The 21,196-nt window shown below is 35.9% G+C and overlaps 1 protein-coding gene across 2 annotated transcripts; it reads left to right on the forward strand.

Annotated features, from left to right (window-relative positions):
- The first annotated feature begins 11,466 nt into the window (after window positions 1-11,466).
- LOC140769608 (pumilio homolog 1-like) lies at window positions 11,467-21,163 on the forward strand. Of its 2 annotated transcripts, none has more exons than XM_073110371.1 (11): window positions 11,467-11,756; window positions 11,875-12,484; window positions 14,008-14,833; window positions 14,962-15,526; window positions 15,628-15,769; window positions 15,924-16,031; window positions 16,670-16,882; window positions 16,990-17,100; window positions 17,855-18,049; window positions 20,478-20,652; window positions 20,752-21,163. In XM_073110371.1, exons 2-11 carry the CDS (start codon window positions 11,885-11,887, stop codon window positions 20,784-20,786), a joined length of 2,970 nt encoding a protein of 989 aa, XP_072966472.1. In that variant the 5' UTR covers window positions 11,467-11,756; window positions 11,875-11,884; the 3' UTR covers window positions 20,787-21,163. The 2 variants fall into 2 exon arrangements, with proteins under 2 accessions (XP_072966472.1, XP_072966471.1); XM_073110370.1 differs by having other exon boundaries at window positions 11,468-11,756; window positions 14,953-15,526.
- Window positions 21,164-21,196: the final 33 nt, after the last annotated feature.

The following is a 21,196-nucleotide window of genomic DNA, read 5'->3' on the forward strand; positions in this document are numbered from 1 at the left end:
TGAGTTGGCATGTATCCAACCTCGACTTAGAATTAATTTTGAACATAATCTAATTGATTAAGCTTGACTCGTCTCAAATATAAATAGAGCTTAATAGAGCTAGCCTTAACGAGCATGGCTCAAGCTTATTTTGACAGCCCTACCTACTTATGACACAAAATATTGGTGAGATTTGGACGAAAATTTTGTATTAAATTATAATTTAGTTTGGACTCTAGTAGGTTACATAGTTAAGTTTGAAGTACCACGAGACCTAAGAGAGTAAGATGTTTTGTAACATTGGTGCAACATCATACAGTGTGCTTATTTTAACACTGCTCTTTTGAGATATTTATCATCCCACCTTTTCCTTGTGCCTATAATTTTCATCTCGCAATTTCAACGTATATACATTGATCAATTGATAGTAGCTTCAGAGAAACCTTCTCCAGATACAGATAATTTAATTGACACATTAGAAAGTTTTTAGAAACAAGTATATATATATATATATATATATATATATATATATATATATATATATATATATAGGGCCATTTGCAACCAAAAAAATATATTTAGTTTTCAAAATGGCAAAAATAAGTTTTTGTACGCATCTCTTATATAAATTATCTATATTTTATTACAATATAATATGCATCCAGTATTAAAAAATAAGCACATTTAATTTTAAAAATCACTCTTGCTATTACTAAAATCTAAATTATTTTCTACAAAGAGCCCCACAAATATATCAAAGTAGCAATAAGGTATGATATAAAATTTATAACCAAAAATTTTGGGCAGATTACAAATTGCTTAAAGACAAGATATTTAATTACCAACTTATTAAGATTTAGAGTGTGATTTGAAAATTTCCTAAATTATAAGAAAATACATTACAAAGAAAACTCCATATGTGTGTGTCTGCATACATATTTATATATTCCTTAATAGAAAAACTAGTGACTACTAATGGAAGGGATATTTAGAGAATTTTATATAATTAAGGGTGGTAATATGCTTAAAAATTAGCTTTGATATCATGTTTAGATATTCAGTTGACCCCAAAATTTAAATTGTTAGATAATATCAACAATATATATATATATATATATATATATATATATATATATATTGTTGGTTTTAGTAATTATGACCTCTCTTTCATTTTGACATGATCATATAATTTAGAATGATGTGTGTGAAGAAGACGAGACATGCATTGAGAGCTATCCACAATACCCTGCACATCACTAAAAGGTCATCATCATAAGTCTCTTTCGAAACACTAGTGCATTTAGGTAACAAACCAATAGAATTTCCAAGCTTTTAGAAAGCAACGAGACAATAAAGCTAGTGCAACTGGGTCCAAATTTGGCATTCCTATGGTCCACCTGTTGTACTGGATATTGCCCTTCATCCTAAACCAACAAGAGTGATTAAATTTCGACTCTTGACTATATATATATATATATATATATATAAACTATAAACTTTATGTTAACATTTTAGACGAGGTTTGGTATGGTAAAATTCTAAATCTCAAGTAGAGATAAAATATGGAAGGAAGAAAAAGAGTTCTCCTTCATATGAGGCTTTGTGAATCTCCAATTGCATTCAAGAGTTAATATTTGCTAAAATTTTGACAAAAGGTTTATGGGACTATACACACGCAATGCATGAAAACTTGAAGGAGAATACATTTGTATGCAATAATAATCCGACCAATTTAACAACACATTTGCCTTTGTATTCTATCTTGCTTATTATCTACTCCTGCCAAGTTATTTGTAGGCATCATCAAAACTATTGCTGCAAGACACCTTTTCTTTCTTGAGCACAAGTCCATAGACAAATTCATTAACAGCACTATTACAAGCGAATCTGGAGGTGGAACCTTACAAGTATGTTCTTAAATAGCGACAATATTATTAACCCTACTTGTGAAAGAAATCCTGATATGAGAAAAGAAAACGAAGGTATCCACCTAATACATTCTAGATCATAAACAATGACATCCAATATCCTCTTCAATAGAAAATCTCAGAATATTAGCAAAGCATAACTCCAAACGTTACTATATCAGCAAACAAAGAGATAGAAGGTACGTAGGTTTACTCAGAACCTTCACATATATACTTACAAGTGAATACATCCTTAACCCTATGAAAGGTAACAAGTGATCACATGGTTTTGGGATGCCCTTGTACTCCTCTAGGCTGTAGCCCCCACGAAGGACTGCCCTTCCACATGTGAACAAAGAACCAAACTGCTGTGATACACTTTTGTTAACCTCCTTTACAACCTCGGGATTAATAGCACAAGTTGCAGGAGAATTGAGTGGCATTAAAAATGTAGCAGTGAAAAACAATGCAGTCATTCATTGCTGTTTAATGTTCCTAATTAGAACGGTGCGCATTAAAAAGATTTGGTTTGTGCTGCAGAATTCAAATGTGATCGATTCACTGCATATATAAAGGTCAATATATTGTGAGAGATAAGAGATCATCACATCATCAGCTCTACATTCATTTGAAGTCAATTTGTTATCACTGTTCTTTGGAATATGGTGTCATTTGAGAACTTTATGTTGCATGGTGCAGACAAATCATGAGCAAAAAGTAAGGGTGAAACAGTTTCAAAGGCTGATGAGGTACTAGATGTTGAAAAGAGAGTCATAATGTCTACATAACAAAACAAATTTACTACACCAACCAAGAATCTAGTTGCAATTTCTTGGCAGAGAGGGGAGGAGAAGGACTACATAAACCTTGTCTTACATAAATCTCTTCTATTCAATTACATTTAGCACAAGGATTGGTGTCAAATCAACTGTTATCATGTCTAAAGGAATCTTCTAATTGAATAAAATCACTCCACGCCATATACCATTATGTGGTTTCCGTTTGACATGTCCAAAAATATCACAATCGATGCTCACGTAACTTATTCTCTATTGTTGCTATACCTAAACTTGTGACTAATTCAATACTTTACTATTAGATCTATCTATTTTTGTAAATCAAAATAGACCAAAAAAAAAAAAGGTTATTATTTCTGATAAAAAAAATTTGAAAGAGCAAGATACATTGTCAGAACGGAAGTTAATTTGCACCCAAGAGCTCCACTGACAACATTAGAAAAGCTACCTGCAGCTAGCTCAAAAGAGAATCATGTTACACTTCCAATCTTATTTATCTTTTCACTGGTAAAATAGAAATAATTTAATGTGAATTTACAGTAGTTGGTCTAGTGTGCATGAGTAAGAGAAAGGGGACTTTTCATCTGGATATACATTTTTAATGTTCAAATATATGAATTATCACTAGCAAGGAGTTCTTGCATGTGCTATACACTTCAGATGTTCTCTATTTGAAATATATGGGGTTTGCAGAGAAGCATATGTAATGGGAAGAGTGCAATCAATGATGTTCTGATGGAAAATATACCATTTGTACCAAGATGGATCACTTTCTACAGACTACTCTGGCAAAAATGTCCTGAAATGTTGGTCCACTTCACAAATAATAATTAGCATGGTGTACCTCCTGCTTGGTCCACCTTCATGAGAAGTGAGAGGTGACAAGTGAGTTTCAATCAATAGCTAACACCACTAGTCATTGACATTCCACCATTAATTTTCTACTAAGGTTACTTCATCTTCATCCCTCATTTATATATACTCCCTCCAAGGAGAAAAGCTTTGAGCAACTAACTTGAAATAAATCTAGCAGCTACCAATTATTGCTATGTTTGTAAAGAGTACTACTGTAAATCTCTAAGAGAATGGAAGGATATCAAGCAATTTAGAGGAGTCTAAGAAGAAGAAGAAGAAGAAATTTGATCTTTTGGGTCACATCTCACTTTATTAACTGAAAGCAGTATCTTCCTAGATTCTCCTTGTGGCAAATTAGTATGTGATTTAAGGTCCTTTGCTGTGCAATTAGTACTCAGATCAAGAATAAAGAAAGCTTCATGCGGGAAAGAAGTAACGTATCTTAATTCAAGCCATCCAATAATAATATGTATGGCTTCTTCAGCAAATTATAATTCACATATATATTTATTTTTCTCATCAAATATATTTCATGGATCTATTATAATTCTAGTAATGAAGTGATTATGATCAAGAATACAGGAAAAAAAATTATATTCTTGCCATGCTTAGAAGAGAGTTGACAGGCAGATCTGAGAAGCAAAAGAAGAAGCTAATGTAGTAGAAAAGTACATCTGGTATGTATATCTTATTCAAACTGCTTCTCCCCTTCAACTATAATATTCTAAGAGCAGCATATAGCTAATGCTTGTCCACTACTCATGGATAATCCAATGGCATGATCATGGAAATCTACATTCAATAAGCTTTAAGATGCTCAGAAAAGAAGAAGTTAGCCGACTTCCGATTCCTAATACGAAGAATCAAAGGAGTCTTATATCATGGATTCACACTTTCTTAATGATTGTTTCTCTCTGATTCTCCTAGTTAAGTTAAGAGTATCGAACAAAATAAGTATATACTACACTATGGCACTTCTATTTGCAAGCTAACTCCTTTTAAAGGATATCTCTTTTCTCAACAATAACAAGAGATAACAATCATCAAATACTATATGTACAAAAAAAAAAACATCACAAATAACTAGACGAGGATAGCAATCTTTCTCACCTCGTTGGATTCGGCGAAGAAGAGAAGACCGAAAATCGCGACCAAGTCTTTCCGAGGAGATATAAAAGCCGTTTATTTGCCGATGCAGCATCATCAAGATTCTCATCATATGGTGCAGAACAAAAAAGCTGCCCAATTTTCATGTGAATCTTGATGATGCCACGCCAGCAAACACCGGTTGTTTCGGGGTCTCTCGCCAGCCGTCGTCAGGATCAAGAATAGAGAGAGAGAGGAGAGGGAGGAACAAAGAAGACGACTCGAACAACAACATCAAGAACAAGGTGGTGGGTGCCGAGATTCGGATCAAAAGGCATCGAGAACAAGGAGGACAGGAACAGATCCACGCACGGCTTTCCTTGGATCCGAGGACGAAGGAGGAGCAAAACCCGTGGAGGTTTCCTTCATGGGTCTCCAAGATTTTCTCCCCAAACACTCGTCTCGCCCAAGAAAAAAAAAAATTCAAAATTTTTTTTTAAAAAAAAAACCCGGAACGTGAATCGATCAACCGAGAAGTATAGACATATGAAGGCTCAACAAATTAAAATAAAAAAAATAAAGAATTTTTTCTAGAGAGAATAATATAGAGGAAGAGAAGAAGAGAAGAAGAGAAGAGAGAGAGAGAGAGGGAGACAATCCTCACTTGTAACTGAATAGAGAGAGAGAGAGAGAGAGAGAGAGAGAGAGAGGATGGGGAGAATAACGAGAAGGACTTGACCTTGGGGAAGGAGGGGGTATATATAACGAAAACAAAATGACCACGGGATTTGGGTGTTGATATTCCAACCCCCTATTTTTTGTAGGGTAGAGATCTCCGCTTGTATTCTATTCTAGGGCGGTATCCAACTTCCTAGAAATTATAACTAAAATTATGATTAATAATTTTATAATGTTACAAATATTATGGATATTAGACCCTTAAACATGGATAATATAATTGAAAAAATTCTCTTCTAAATTATTGATAAAATTAAGTATAGTACTATCCATGAATTATTTTTATATACAATTTTACCGCTGCTGCAAATACTAAAGAGCAAAATTATATAATCATTTGAATCTTATATAAGCATGTATAAATTTTAAGATCGTTCTTTTTATGGATACCATCGGGTCACCTAACTACCCAAAGTCATATTTGGCAATCATAAATAAAAATCTGAAAAAAATTAGAATATTACTATATCCAGATTGGATTAGGAAAAGATAATCGTCTCTAAAATAATGGTCCACAGTAACTGAGTGGCACTATGGGTATCCATCCACTAATGAAGGGAGTGTTGAGGATAAATAACTATGGGTGGAAATATCACCGAGGGGGAATTGGGCTAAGGATTCCATTGAGCTTTTCTTTTCGAAATTTGAAAAAATGAAAATTAAATAAAAATAAAAGATAGCGAGGAATTTTCTAATTGGCGGGAGCTTAGCTGTTGTCTGTTGGCTGTTGGCCTGCGCTTTTACGAAAAAGCCCCCGGAGAAACGCATAATTTATTATTTTGTAATCTTGTCCTACAAAGGGATTTTTTTTTCAACGACGTCAAAACATACAATGGCACGTGGTGTAAAACTATTGGCCCGTACCGCACTACCACTTGCGCTCGAATTGAGTGAATGCATTTCCAATGGGCGTTTGCCGTTTGGGCCAAAATCCCAAGGGCATCCTGATCGCCTGCAACCCCCGGTGCAGGAATTCCGTATTGGCGGCTAGGAGTGTAGGATAGGGACCTCCCTCCCCTGTCGGTTTCGGCCATGTCATTCGATGCGCACCAACCAGTATATCAATCGTGCAGATTTTACAATCAGAATCATACCCATTATAATCATGTGGACATTCCTATATTTAATTTCAAGTATAATGACAATCATAAGATATACGTGATCTATATGCTGGGACCTATTAGATCGGTATGGTCAATGTCTTAGATTTTGTTTCTACTTAAAATGCAAGAGAGTTTGACTTCATATTATTTAGCCTACTTAGTCTGCTTGGAACTAACAAAACAGATAAGAATAGTTAAAAATTTATCAGGCAAGGGATAAAATTCCTCATCTTCGATCACCATCCCACTACCGTAGCTAGCCGTGTTCCTAAATACACCGGTGTTCCATGTTTTCATTGTGTTCGCCAACTTAGTTTCTATTTCTTTTTGTTTTTAGATGTTTTTTTTCTCACTCTAAAGGTAGCTAAGACCAAGACATAAGACTACTTCTTTTAATGATAGATATTACTTTAATCGCTTCGTGGTTAAAAGGAGATTCGCTGCTTAATTATGCTTAAGCAAATTTAATCATATTGTTCTTTATGCCTAACCTAGCTTTTCTGACGAGCTTTGGAACTAAAGAAAGAATTTTTTTATCAAAAAAAAAAAAAATGCTTACGTGATAGATTAGATGGTAATGGATAAGATCATGACACTACACATTACTTAATTCCTTCTTTATGTAGCTTCATAGTTTGATAATTTTATTCCTCTCATTAATGGTTTATAACTATAATCTGTGCACTTTTTTTTTTCTCTTTGTTCTTCTGTAAGATAAACTATACCTATCCATCCATTTAGACTTCTTCTTTCTTTTTCTCTCTTAACAAAGAAATCTTTGTTTAATCTTTGATAGACATAAGTTGAGGCCCACCACTCTTTGTTTACTAACTTCTCAATTCTTGAATGGAAAAATAATTAACAAATATCTTGTTATCATCAGATCTAGTCGACATTGCATTTAAGACATCAACATGCGTGTAAGATTGCCGTGGATTTTTGTTGTATTCTCTGTTTCCAATCGTCTATGGAGAATGTGAAAAATCTATAAATGTGGTACTCTTTGGTCCCCAATCCTGAATGAGCCCAAGTACGAGGATTTAATTGTGGTACTCTCACAATAATGGTACCTATAAAAGGTTAAGATGATATTTAGCCATTATATTAGTTCATATGTATATATATATATATAACCTAGGACATCAATTATATCATAAATATATCAAGTGTTAGTCCCTAACACAAGATAAATATCAATTATTTTAGCATGTTACGTCTAAAATCGGGTTCAGAATATGTGCGTAATTTTAAGTTAAAATAGTGCATTCTTTCTTAAGTATATGAGTTCTTTAGAAGTTCTAACTACTGCACTGAAGTTATTTAACCATGCATGCTTGATGCTTAATTCCACGCACAACCTATTTTCTCAAAGAAAAGAAGGCTCTAAAATAATTGAGAAATTGTTATATATATAATTTTATTAATAATATAGATGAATAATGAAATTTAATTAATGCAGCTACGTGGCTCATGAGATGTCCATGCATGCAATACGCATCGTACAACGAATGATTCATCTCACAGTACTCAGAGAATGACAGATTGATGCTCTACATTATATATATATATATATATATATATATATATATATATATATATATATATAAGATGTCTGTACCAGTCCCTCGATCATAATAAATTGAAATAAGACTATATTATTTGTTAATTACAGTAGATTATATTTTAAAAATTAAATACATTTATATAATACTATTATCTTTAATATTAACATTTTTATTTGAATTCTCACGCATCATTTCTTAATAGAGAGAGCTTATACATGGATAATTAGAATTAAGGACTAGTCTCATATTAATAGAATAATAAATAGGTATCTTAGTCTATCTTTATCTTAGATTGAGTGATTAAGTTTTTACAAGATTAGTTGTTTATCTAGTCTTATTCTTATAGAATAAATTAATCTAATGATTACAATCGGCTTAGACCACCCCAGAGATAAAGTCTAACAATACTTCGTCTGTTAATTAATTTACATCTATAATCTCCCATATCCTTCCTTTAACATAGTGATTCAATAATACTAAATAAAATTAATCAAAAGTACCGGCCATATTAATCCGGCACTAGGGTTTTAAAGCAAAATTTTCATTAAACACCCCCAATTTTTTTTCATTTTTTTGTAGTTATATTCTAAATTTTATTATTTACAATGTGAACCCTATATATATATATATATATATATTTAGTTAGTTAGTTAGTGAAATATATAGATAGTGTCCAAGTGCAACTCTCAATCTCACTGTTAGTATTCCATTCCACAACCTTAAATATTATATTTACATGGGACTTAGTTCTATGCCATCAGGGTGTCGATTTCATTAATTCCTTGAGAGAGTTGTAGGATGGACCACTCACTATTCCAACAACTATCACAATATTTAATCCTATCTACAGAATCTAGTCACAGGTGAGTGTCCATTGTACCTCCTATTAAATTCGAACCTATTATCGTCCACTATATTTGCTAATAAAATAAGATTTTATCCTAAGATCTATCAAATAATAAAATTAGTCTATGAATTGACCAAGGAATTTCTCTTCTGACTAAATAAATATTTAGAAGATTATAAGTCGCTGAATGGATCAACGGTTTTTATACATATAATATCTCTAAAAGAAATTAAGAAAAAAGAAAAGAAAAAAAAAAAGTATGTATTTAGGAATGGTCGGTTATTGTTTGTGGGACAGCATGCCTGGATCGTGGGCTGCAACCTAGTACCATTAATTACTCTTTGGTGGGCACCCACCATCTCTTTTCTCTCTGTCCTTCTCCTTTCTAATCTTCCACTCTATTATTATACCTCTTTCCTCTTGGATCTTTGTGCAGCCCCAGCCGACTAGAATCACTATTTTTTTTTTCCAGGTTTAATTTGTTTGATTCCGTTTCTAAGTAACAACAAGGAGGAATTGCTCTCCACCAAAACACTGGGATGAGTAATTCGTGAGTGGTTTTTATTTTTATCCATGCATGCTAGAAAACGATATGCCGGAAAAGTGAGTTCCAGGTGGAAGGAAAGAAAAGGTCCCAGGTTTTGATGTGTTGATCTTGTGAAAGATGGGAGTTCATTAGATTGGATTGGATGATTGAGGGCAAGGTTTCAAAGTTTCAATCATGTCGCATGGTTAGAGTCTTTGTCTCAATTGAGTACAATTCCACTTAGAGAATAGTTTGGATGATTTGTTTGGTTCGAAGCTTAGGAATGGTGTTCATTCTTAGGTGGAGTTTATTCTAACTGAGCCCATGGGCTTAGTGGGCCCTATTGGATTAGTGGGCTGACGGTTCTCCGTATATTTAGGAGTTGGAATTTTGCAAGGTTGGCCCGGTGGGTAGTCGATGATCACGAGTATTCGACGGTCTTGAGCAGGTTGGATCTAGTCGTTGGATATGCGTCATCGAAATGCATTAGTTCGCACCTAACGGTGCATTTAGACTCTTCCGCTCGGAGATCGACTTGCATTGAATGGTAATCTCGTACGTAGGATACATCTGATAGCATGTTAAGTGTTTATGTTGAAAATACAAAGGTGTTTCGTTGGTTTTATATAGTTGATTCTCTTTTATCTATCTTTATCTCACATACAGCTATAAAGTCCATCTACTTTATAATTGCATCCTTTGTGATCTACGGTAATAGACTAATAAAGTTTGAGAAAATAGTTTTCTTAAGCACATCATTCTCACTAAACCTTAGAAAATATATGAAACTGGCCTCAAACACAAATAGATAATAGGAGATTCACAAATAACAATAATATTTAAAAAAAATAACAATCCAAATTACCAGGATGAAGAAATAGTTAGTTTTATCAACTTAGAAACAACATGAATACTAAAACATAATCCAATTATAAGGTTTGGACGTGGTGTTTACTTGAATCCACCAGTGAGATGATGCAATTACAAGTGCCCACTATCAAATCTTTTCTTTATTCCTTTTTTTTATTCTTAAAAATAGGTCTTAGGTAGATAACTTCATTAATTTTAATTATATTTTACAAACTTGATACACATAGAAAATGAGATATATTTTGAAAGAGCCCTCTACTAGCACTATAAGAAAAACAGACATAATAGGCTAGCTAGCTTTTTATTTCCTCTCGATCTCAAGTAAATATAAAAACAATGTAGTGTATCTACAACCTCTGAAAAAAATTAAAATAAACTATAACCTAAAAAACTAAATGACTCAGCGACTGCCAAAATTCAATGGTCTTCCCTCGCTGCTGAAGAGGAAGAAGAAAGGTGAGCAAAGATAGATAAGGAGGGAGGCAGGCTACATGTGGTGACATCAAACAACGACATATAAAGGGAGGGAGAGGAAGCAGAGAAGAAAGATGATTCGAGGCCCAATGTTGGATTCGATTTGGTTTAGTTTTGAGAGGGGGTTCCATCTTTATAGAGCTTGGCCAAGATTTGGGGGGAGAGGGGTGCAAGTTATTATTAGTGATTCATTGTTGCTTGTTATTTTTTTATATATTATAGTATTATTTATCTTGATTGTTGTTGTGGGTTTGTTTGTTTTAATTCTTTCGGCAAATGGTCATATTAGATCTTTAAGAGCTTGATTATGAGAAACCTATTTAAAGGTCTTTATAAAATGAATTTTAATTAGTAAGAAATAAGAAGAAGAAAAATTTCCCAGTAATCGGATCCTGCCCACCGTATCCAAAATGATATGATTCTTAATGGGTCGGATTATGGATACCGACGCATAACTATCCGATCGACATTCGCTCCAATTACACCCGTCCACGAGCGGTTGGATCATCCAATGGACGGCTCAGATTTCACCGTACTCTACGTGGGAACGCGCCTCCACGAGAAGCAAAAGCTACGTACGAGCATACCGCCTTCGGCCCACGAAGCGTGAACTCCACCGAGGATCACGAGCCGTCCAGGTCCGATCGAACGGACAAAATATCCCTCCGAACGCAATCAATCCAACGCCTGATTCGACCATCAGCGGTTTCTTTCCTTCCTCTTCTCTCTCTCTCTCATCTGCCAACCCTTCTAACTTCTACCTTTTTCCCATCTCCGAGCCCGCTTTCTATCTCGGTCTGCTCTCAGAAACCCTAGTTCCCCTCCCCGCTCCCTCTCTATTGGAATTTAAGAATACTTCGCCATTGGATGGCGAAGGAGTAGTTCAAATTATCGGGGCTTGTTCATCGATTCCGGTCCTCCAGTTTAAATATTACCGATTTCATCGGAAAAATATCTAATATTTCGGTTATTGGAGGGGTTTGTTTTGGATGAGAGAACTCGCTTAAAGGTGAGACTTTTTGGTCTTTTGTCTATTGTTTTATACTTCTTTTTTTAGTTTCATGGTGTTTTTTGTGAATATATATGTATTTTTTACTTTTTGTGTGTGTATGTGTGTGGGAAATTAGGGTTTTGAAGATGACAACCCTAACGAATGGGAGTTACGAGGACTATGAGAGGGATGTTGATGCTTTGATCTGGGATCAGCATCAGAACAAAGCTGCCTTTGATCCTGATAAGGAGGAACTTAATATTATTCGGAGCGGCAGCGCTCCCCCGACCGTAGAGGGTTCAAAAAATGCTTTTGGGAGCTTATTTGGGTATGGTCGTGATGTCGATGATAAGATTTCAGAGGAAGAAATGCTATCGCATCCGGATTATTTATCTTATTACTATTCCCACGAGCGCCTCAATCCGAGGCTGCCTCCACCGATGGCATCCAAGGAGGATTGGCGTATGGCAAGGTCTCGTGCCGGAACATCGGCGTACGGAGGGATTGGTGATAGGAGGAAGAGGACGGAATCGGGTGATAGGAGCGGCGGGTCTCTCTTTTCCTTACAGCCTGGATTACTGACGGGCAAAGGGGAGCATGAGATGCTTACGGTTAATGAAGGAGCGGAGACAAAGCTTTCTCGCCAGCAATCGTCTGAGTGGCTGGAGAAGGGTAATGATGGGCTTATTGGCTTGCCGGATGTCGGTCTGGGTTCAAGGAGGAAGAGCTTTGCGGATGCGTTGCAGGTGGCTAAATCACTTCTCTTTTCATGAAAATTTTTATTTCTTGTAGAAGTATGCATCTTTGCCTTTTTTGTACTTAAATTATGGACCTTTTCCTACTGCTAGGTGGTTGAATGATGGTGGAATTTCCATGCTGGTGCCTTTTTGTACAGTGCGAAGTTGTATAGGTTTATAACCTTGGGTTATGTTTGCAGAGTATATATTTTTACTCTTCAAAAAAATCGAGACTAAAAAATGAGACTAACTAATTAAGTTCGGGACCTAGTCTTAAACTAAACAAGACCTTGGTTACTACATTTCTGTTTATTAGGAAACAGGTTCCCCCGAGTGCATTTGTTGTAGAACTATCACTCAAATGACCTATCATGTTTGAGGTTTTAAAAAACTGTAGGCAATTGGTGGGCAGTTGGGATAGTTTCGGTCTGACAAGTAGACCGGAAAATAGATAGGTAGGAGTGAGTTGGTATGAGCATAATTAGAATAGTGGGGCTGAGATAGAGTGATAGGGAGGGGATGAAAGGAAGATTGGGGAGTAGGGACAAGTAGCAGGAATGTGTCCCAAATATGGGAAAAAAATTAATAAGTTTTAGTTCTTTCTTGTTTCATATGAGCCATTTATATGTATCAAGGATATTGTTCTGGGAAGCTTGATTATTCTCATATTTATCACATGTGATGAACATCTTCTGTTCTCCTAGACACATATCTATCTGTTGCTTAATTGATTTGAAGGCACATCACCTTGCCTGGATCTGCCAGTGATAGTTCTGCTTAATGTATGGAAACACTGTCTTTGTTATTTGTGGAGGAATAAGATTAGAAGAAATCTTTTTTGTGTGTGTGTGGGAAGAGTAGGGAAATATTTTATATCTGAAATCTTGCATCTCGATGGTGACATAACCTGATTCACGTCATATCACATCCTCATAAGGCTTTCGGTTAAAATATCTGCACTAACATTGTTTATCTACCAATTGATGCTAGTCATAAACTTGCACAGACCTATTTGTTCTCCACTGTGATCATGCTGATTTATGCCAAACCTTGTTCAGTTCTTTAGTCATCTAGTCAATTAAGTCTTCTCTGGCTGACCATTTTCATGCCTCATACAGACAGGATTTACAAGTTTCACATATTAACGAGCTCCTCTATTTGTTTCTTTTGATTTCACATATTAACGAGCTCCTCTATTTGTTTCTTTTGATTTAACGGTCACTACAATTTTTATTTTTTTTGAACCAGAACAGATTGTATTAATTGCCTTTGTTACAAAAAGCGCTGCTAACGGCAGCGGCCAAAATAGAGAGAAGTGGGGCTATTAATGGTCACTACAATTTAAGAATCGCTATTCGGCACTTTAGGCTATTGATTTCTTTTCTGCTTTGTTTTTTTAAATGTTGTGTGCTTCCTTTCTTCTATATTTAGAATATCTGAATTTCAATCTTTTGTCTATTTTGTTTCTTGGCAATCTTTCTTGCTCACTGGTTAAGATTGATAGTCACATGTGAAGTAATGCCTACCTGCAGGAAGAGCTCATACGTCCTGCTTCCGTATCTGGACATCTTTCACGCCCTGCTAGTCGTGTAGCTTTTGATAATGCACAGTTTCATAATGAGTCAGAGCTTGTAAATGGCTTGCAATCTGGGTCAAGTTCGTCCAGTCTTGTTAGGGTCCAAAGCCTGGGTTCATCAATTTCTCATTCCTTTGCATCTGCTCTAAGTTCTTCTCTATCGAGAAGTACAACCCCTGACCCTCAACTGATTCGGAGGTCTCCGAGCCCCTGCCTTCCTCCTGTTGGAGTCAGAATGGGTGATATTGATAAAAAGACTGAAGGTAAATCAAATGACTTAGGTGGTGTCTCCTCTCGTATCCCTGACTGCAGTGATATAACAGCTACTATATCAGCTATATCTAGCTTAAGCCTGTCTGAAAATAAAAAGGCAGATGGAGAAAGTCAGGTGCAGAACCATCTTTCTCAAGATTTTGTCCATCAACCAGACATGCTTTTTAATGCACCCAAGGATGACAGGCAATTTCTGAAGCAGAAAATAATCTGTGATTCTAATGAACATTCAATTTTGACACAGGGGTACAACAATTTGTCCCACAATGGCAATTTGACAAATAGAGATGTTCCGAATTTAACTTCTGACGGAAAAATCAAGTTGCCGACACAGTCCTTATATTCTAATGCATATAAAAAAGTGCCCTCTCTGAGGTCAACAAGTTTGACTGGATCTATTATCCAAAATCAAAATGGTGACTCACCTGATATTGACTTCTCTGGATACAAATCAAAGGTTTATGCTAGTGATTACGTACCGGGGCTACTGAACAATCAACTGAATGCAGGTTTACTCTCTCTCTCTCTCTCTCCCTCCCCCCTCCCTTTCCCCCTGTGTTCTTGCATGTAATGCCTGTTTGGTATTTGCTGCTTCTGTTCCAACTTATTGTTATCTGAACTCTGCAAGGTGGCGTAGAAGGGCAATACCTAAATTTAGCTGGAAACCAAGTTGGATCTGGTTTTCAGGTGCCAGTTATGGACCCATTGTATGCTCAGTACTTGCAGACATCTCCTGATTCCGTAGTAAATTCTACTGCTGCTACAAGCATGGGCCTTTCTTTGGGAAGGACTTATCTTGGTTCATCACATATGGATCTGCCTGATTATCAAACAGCATATATAGAAGCATTGCTTGCACAACAGAAGTTACAATATGGGATGCCATTCTCGAGCAAATCCGGTGGTTTAGATCATGGCGTCTATGGAAATAGTCATGGTTTTGGGATTGGCATGCCTTATCCAGCAAGTCAAATATCTAGCTCTTTCATTTCCTCTTTGCCTTCTGAAAGCCCTGCGAGGCAAAGTGAACGGCTATCTCATATTTCTTCTATGACAAGAAGTTCGGCTGGAGGATCCAGATTATGGAATCTGGATTCGGGTCATATGGAACAAAGTGGATCGTCTTTATTGGAAGATTTTAAAAACAACAAGACTCAATCATTTGAATTATTGGATATTGTAGGTCATGTAGTTGAATTCAGGTGAAATTTTGCTGATTCCTTGACACCTTATTTTACTCTGTGCTATTACATTGTCTGTTATAATGAACAGATGGATGAACTTTTTCCCTTCTACTATGTAGTGCGGATCAGTATGGCAGTCGATTTATACAGCAGAAACTTGAGATTGCTTCTTCTGAAGAAAAGAACAAAATATTTCCTGAAATACTTCCCCAAGCTCGTGTTTTGATGACTGACGTTTTTGGAAATTATGTCATACAGAAGGTAAACTAGTCCTTTTTATGCTTAGAATCCAAGACCTCATCTTAAGCTTTTCTTATTTTGGAAGTCAGAAGTCAGTTTTATCTCTTTCTTATTCTTAGAATTGAGGCGCATAAGCTCATATTTAGGATTTCTTAATCGGTTGGGTCCTTGACAGTTCTTTGAACACGGTACTGAAACTCAGAGAAGACAGTTAGCAAGTCAACTCACTGGCCATGTTTTGCAGCTCAGTCTTCAGATGTACGGTTGTAGAGTGATTCAAAAGGTTTGATCATAATCCTTGTTCCAAGGCGATACTTTTTATTAATTTGAATAATAACTATGATGGTGCGACAGTTATATATGAATATATTCTGTCATTTTTTTTCAGCAGTTGACTGATCTTGTTTTGGAGAATCTATTCTGTTATCTGTTTGTATAAGTGGCTCTCATTGCAAAGTTTGAAACTTTAGTTCTATTGTCTCATAGCAATTTGAGAGATACTGTACAGTATGCTCACTGATAGAGACAGTGTATTTGCATAATGCTCTGGGTGGGTGCATATCTCTCTGTGGCACTGATATATTTAGTTATCAGTTTAAACTGCTTGGTTGCAAATAATTATGCTAGTAACCAATATATGCTGGTTGTGTACCCTTGAAATCATAATTACATTCGTGTCATTCTGTGATGTAGTTAATGGTTTGATTATGATTTTCATTTTCATGTCCTTTACTTTTCTCAATGTGGTCCCAACTATCCATTTTTCATGATAAATCTACCTTTTTCTTGTTGCTTCTCTCATCATTACTATTTGCAGTGTGTAGTCTTGTGATCAAGAATCATGTTATGCCAATGGTTTTAGTGGGTCACATTTCAAGCATATCATCTTTATAGGGGTTGAATTGGTTGGCTTCCATGCAGGCCTTAGAAGTAGTTGATGCAGACCAACAAACAGAAATGGTGTTAGAACTTGATGGATCAATCATGAAGTGTGTTCGTGATCAGAATGGTAACCACGTAATCCAGAAATGCATTGAATGTGTCCCTCAAGAAAGAATTCAATTTATCATATCAGCATTTTATGGGCACGTCGTCCAACTCTCCACACATCCATATGGCTGCCGGGTCATCCAGGTGCTATATTTACATCTTATGCCCTTCCTGTTATAAATGTGCTCATATTGTTTTACTGATCTATTGTTGTTTCTCTCTGATTTGCCTATAAAATTAATGACTTCCAGAGGGTCTTAGAGCACTGTGATGATCCAAAAACGCAGAGTATAATGATGGATGAGATCATGCAATCTGTTTGTACTTTGGCGCAGGACCAGTATGGGAATTACGTTATTCAGGTAGACTTCTGCTTCTGACCCCTAAAGACTTAGTGAATGAGTAAGGTTTGCTGTGTGATCTGCGTTAGCATGGATCCAGTTACCAAGGCAGATTCTCCAGAACGGCAGGGTTGTGCTTGATGTTACCAACCTTATTCTTTCCTCTTGCCTTCTTTCCTGTAGTTTGTTATGGGAGTTACTAGAGGATGACATTCTTGTAGGAGGATACCTTGTAGTTGAAAGAAGAAAAAGGATATGCAGAAAGAGAGATTTTTGGTGAACGCAAAAATTTTAACTTTTGTTATTGTCTAAACTTTAACCAATCCATTTGCTGTTCTGAAGAGGAACTAATTTTACCTTCCCAGTGATGACTTCATTTTTAGTTCTTCCCAGATACCCTGAAACTAAGTCAGAAGCATAAGTAAGACTTAGGTTGGAAGCTTTGTCATATTAAAGTTGCATATTTATACCCTAAATTAATTGTCATGCTGGCTTTTTGTCACTCAATGAATTTAGTACTGTTATGGATTATGCAAGATAAATCATAATTTACTTGATGTACAAAAGTAACTTATTGACACGATTTTGATGTTTATGATATCATTGTCCAAGCTTTCTCCCTAATGGTAGTTCCTGCCTTTTCCGGTCTTATTGCTTTCATTTTTTTGGTTTCTCAATTCAATCACACACATATATATAACCATTACATTTCTATCTTTTATACTATTTTGATCTTTGTAGTTAGCTAATTAAAATATCTTGCATGTTATATTAGCATGTTCTCCGACATGGGAAACCAGGAGAACGAGCTACTATCGTTAGCAAGCTTGCTGGACAGATAGTGAAGATGAGCCAACAGAAATTTGCTTCCAATGTCATTGAGAAGTGCCTGACTTATGGTACACCAGATGAACGCCAACTCCTAATTAATGAGATGATTGGTTTAACTGATGAAAATGACCCATTACAGGTAAGTCTTACAATTTTTATTTAAAACACGTACCAGTGTAAGCTTTGACATTGTCATGATTTATGAAGGCATACCGTTACTGAGGAAATCTTTACGTCTGTATGCTTGAAGACCTGGTCAGTGTATGTGTCTAATAAAACTATTTAGAAAGATCTTCAAGTGATTGTTATGCAACACATATCTGAGATACCCATATCATTAATAATTTTTTTAGAGATCTTAAGTTTGCATGCATGGGCCTAATTTTTTGAGTGACCACTACAAGATCTGATATATGTATGAAATAATTTTTGAGGGACTATCATCTAATGTTTGTATGTAGAGTAGCATTAATTTATAGAAGGCTGATGTCAGATATCAGCTGTCCATAAATATCTATTAGTTCTTTTGGAGATTATTATCTCTTAATTGTGCTCTATTAGGTCCAAAGTATCCGGAGAAGTTTGATACTCTGCAACATTAACCACTTAGTTTCCTCTTGTGCTCCATATTGACATAGATGGCAGCTTTGTTCATTGTTGGTTTTACCTTCACATGGATTTGGGTGTATGTGCATATAAAATGCATAATTTGTTATTTCCGATGGCATAGGTTAGTAGTAAAGCTCACCTATTGCACCTATGAAAACTACTATATTGAAAGACGTTTTTGGTGGGCTGCCCCACTAAGCCAAAAGGCATTGGTGCAAGACGGGGTGATCACGTGCACTAGGAGAGGAAGAGGAGTTCTTATTCTCCTGCTTGTGCTGCATTGCTAAGCCAGAGGACACCAGTCTAAGGCGAGTGGTGGCATGCTCAAGGAGAGGACGGAGACTTCCTTTTCTCCTTCTCCTTCTCCTCATTATTCTCCTCCTTTTCTTTCTCTCTCTACACTAGGGACCATTTTCACTCTAATTGTTAGATCATTCTAGTTCATATACTTATACACCCACCTCTCACTAGCTGTCATGCACCATTAACAGTAGATACATTAATAAAGTACACATACACACATATAATTATATACAAATATATATACATACATATAGTTATATACTTATATATATTATATATAAATATATTTGTGAATTGTGATCTTTTATTGTTATTGTTAATTACATTATTAAAAAATTTATACATACTATCGTATATATTATGTCATTTATAATTATTTTTTATTTTTTATTTTAACATATTAAAAATGCTAGTCCGCCTTGGCACCCGCCTTGACGTCCGCCTTGGCACCCGCCTTGACGTCCGCCTTGGCACCCGCCTTGACGTCCGCCTTGGCACTCGCCTTTTGTCTTAGCGGTGGGGTGAGCCCACAACTCGCAGCCGCCTTTCAATACACCGATTGCATGCATATACGCCTTAGAGCTAGCAGCAGCAGTATCTTTGTGTACCGGAACACTTTTTACTTGATGGTGATGGGTCTACACTTTTTACTCGATGGTGATGGGTCTACGACCATTTGAAGTATAGACTAAGTACATTAGATCAGTGTTACTCTAAAAGAAATTAAATAGGATTTGGCTTCACAGGTGTGGCGCCCCACTAATTGGATCGGGTTGCCTGGTATTGTGACCATCATTGATCAGCAAGAAGAATATATGGCTCTTCGATAATGCAATGGAGCCAACACAAGGCGGCAAGGTGGTGTTGGAGTGGTTCCCTAGCGTGTGTGTGTGTGAGAGAGAGAGGCGACATGCTCAGTTTTCTTCTGTTCTCATTTTCTCTTTCTGCATTGGGAAATCCACCACTTCTTTTTTTTAAATATTATGGTCTGACAGGCACTAGAGTGGGTGCATGTTCTTTCACTAGTTATCATACTCTTTATATATATACACACATACACATACACATACACATACACATACACACACACACATTTACACACGCATATAGTTAGTTTGTAATTTTTTTTATTATGATTGTAAATTACTATTAAAATTTGTATATATTCTACATTAATATATATTATATATCATATATATATTAATAAACTAGATTGCCTTGACACTCACTTTCCGAGTCACTATGGGGTGCCTGCTTGCCACTGACGGCCTACCTTTTAATATACTGGGCAGAATCTCACCATCTTGCTCACTATTGAGGCTACAGAATTCTACTGTAATATGCTTTAGATACTTGCGTGCCACTTGTAAGGAAGTGTTGTAGCACCATTAAGCTTGTTAACCTCTAGGTAGACACTTTAAGAGGCCACTGTCATTGAATAGTGTAAGCATTAATTCTGCAACTTGGGTGTTAATGCAATTTTGGTTAGGACTGGATCTATCTAATTATTAGTATATAATATCTTTATAAAGCTGCTCTTCATGCTCTTATTAGATGCTGAAGCTGAGTTTTGGTGTTAGTTTGTCCACATTTAATGAATAGAATTTTCAATTTTGATTCTCTTTTATCCTCTTGTTTTCCTGATGAACTGACAGGTGATGATGAAAGATCAGTTTGCGAACTATGTTGTGCAAAAAGTTCTTGAAACCTGTGATGACCAAAACCGTGAGTTAATACTCTCACGCATCAAGGTTCACTTGAATGCATTGAAAAGGTATACATACGGAAAACATATTGTGGCCCGTGTTGAGAAGCTTATTGCTGCTGGAGGTAAAGCATCAGCTAAAATTATCATCTAATGGCCCTATTATATGGTGCACTAACAGGGAATGTTGTAAGTTTAGTAACAATGTATGTTCTGTTCTGCAGAGAGGCGAATTGGGCTATCATCATACTCGACATGATACTGCCGTGTTAGTTAATGAGATGATACATGTACAGATAGTGAGGCTACTTACGAGCTATTTGGTTCTCCTTTTCAGCATAAACAGGGGGAAAGTTACAAGTTTGCATGGCCTTGATATAAATAAGGAAGGGCCTCTGGAAATAAGAATTTTGCTGGTTCTCCTAGTGTATATTCCTACCTGTATTTTAGTTAATAGCTGAGGCTACTTACGAGCAATTAGAACGATTTTCAGGTTTAGAACGTTGGCAAGTAAAGCAAAACTGTAGATGTATGTCCCTGGTTGTGTATAATGTTCATGAAATCCTGTAAAGATGAAAGTGAAAACCGGTTAATGACAGTTAATATATGTTCAGTGTACTGTTTGTATTCTTCCTCCTTTTCTTTATGCTTGTGAATTAATTTGTTCGC

The sequence above is a fragment of the Typha angustifolia genome, chromosome 11, assembly GCF_048772165.1.
Source record: "Typha angustifolia cultivar Huaian chromosome 11, ASM4877216v1, whole genome shotgun sequence".
NCBI lineage: Eukaryota > Viridiplantae > Streptophyta > Magnoliopsida > Poales > Typhaceae > Typha > Typha angustifolia.

Coding starts and splice junctions, on each gene's coding strand:
- LOC140769608 (XM_073110370.1), top strand. CDS start 11,885: ATGACAACCCTAACGAATGGGAGTTACGAGGACTATGAGAGGGATGTT. Junction 14,834..14,952: donor GAACAATCAACTGAATGCAG/GTTTACTCTCTC, acceptor GAACTCTGCAAG/GTGGCGTAGAAGGGCAATAC. Junction 15,770..15,923: donor GAAATTATGTCATACAGAAG/GTAAACTAGTCC, acceptor GGTCCTTGACAG/TTCTTTGAACACGGTACTGA.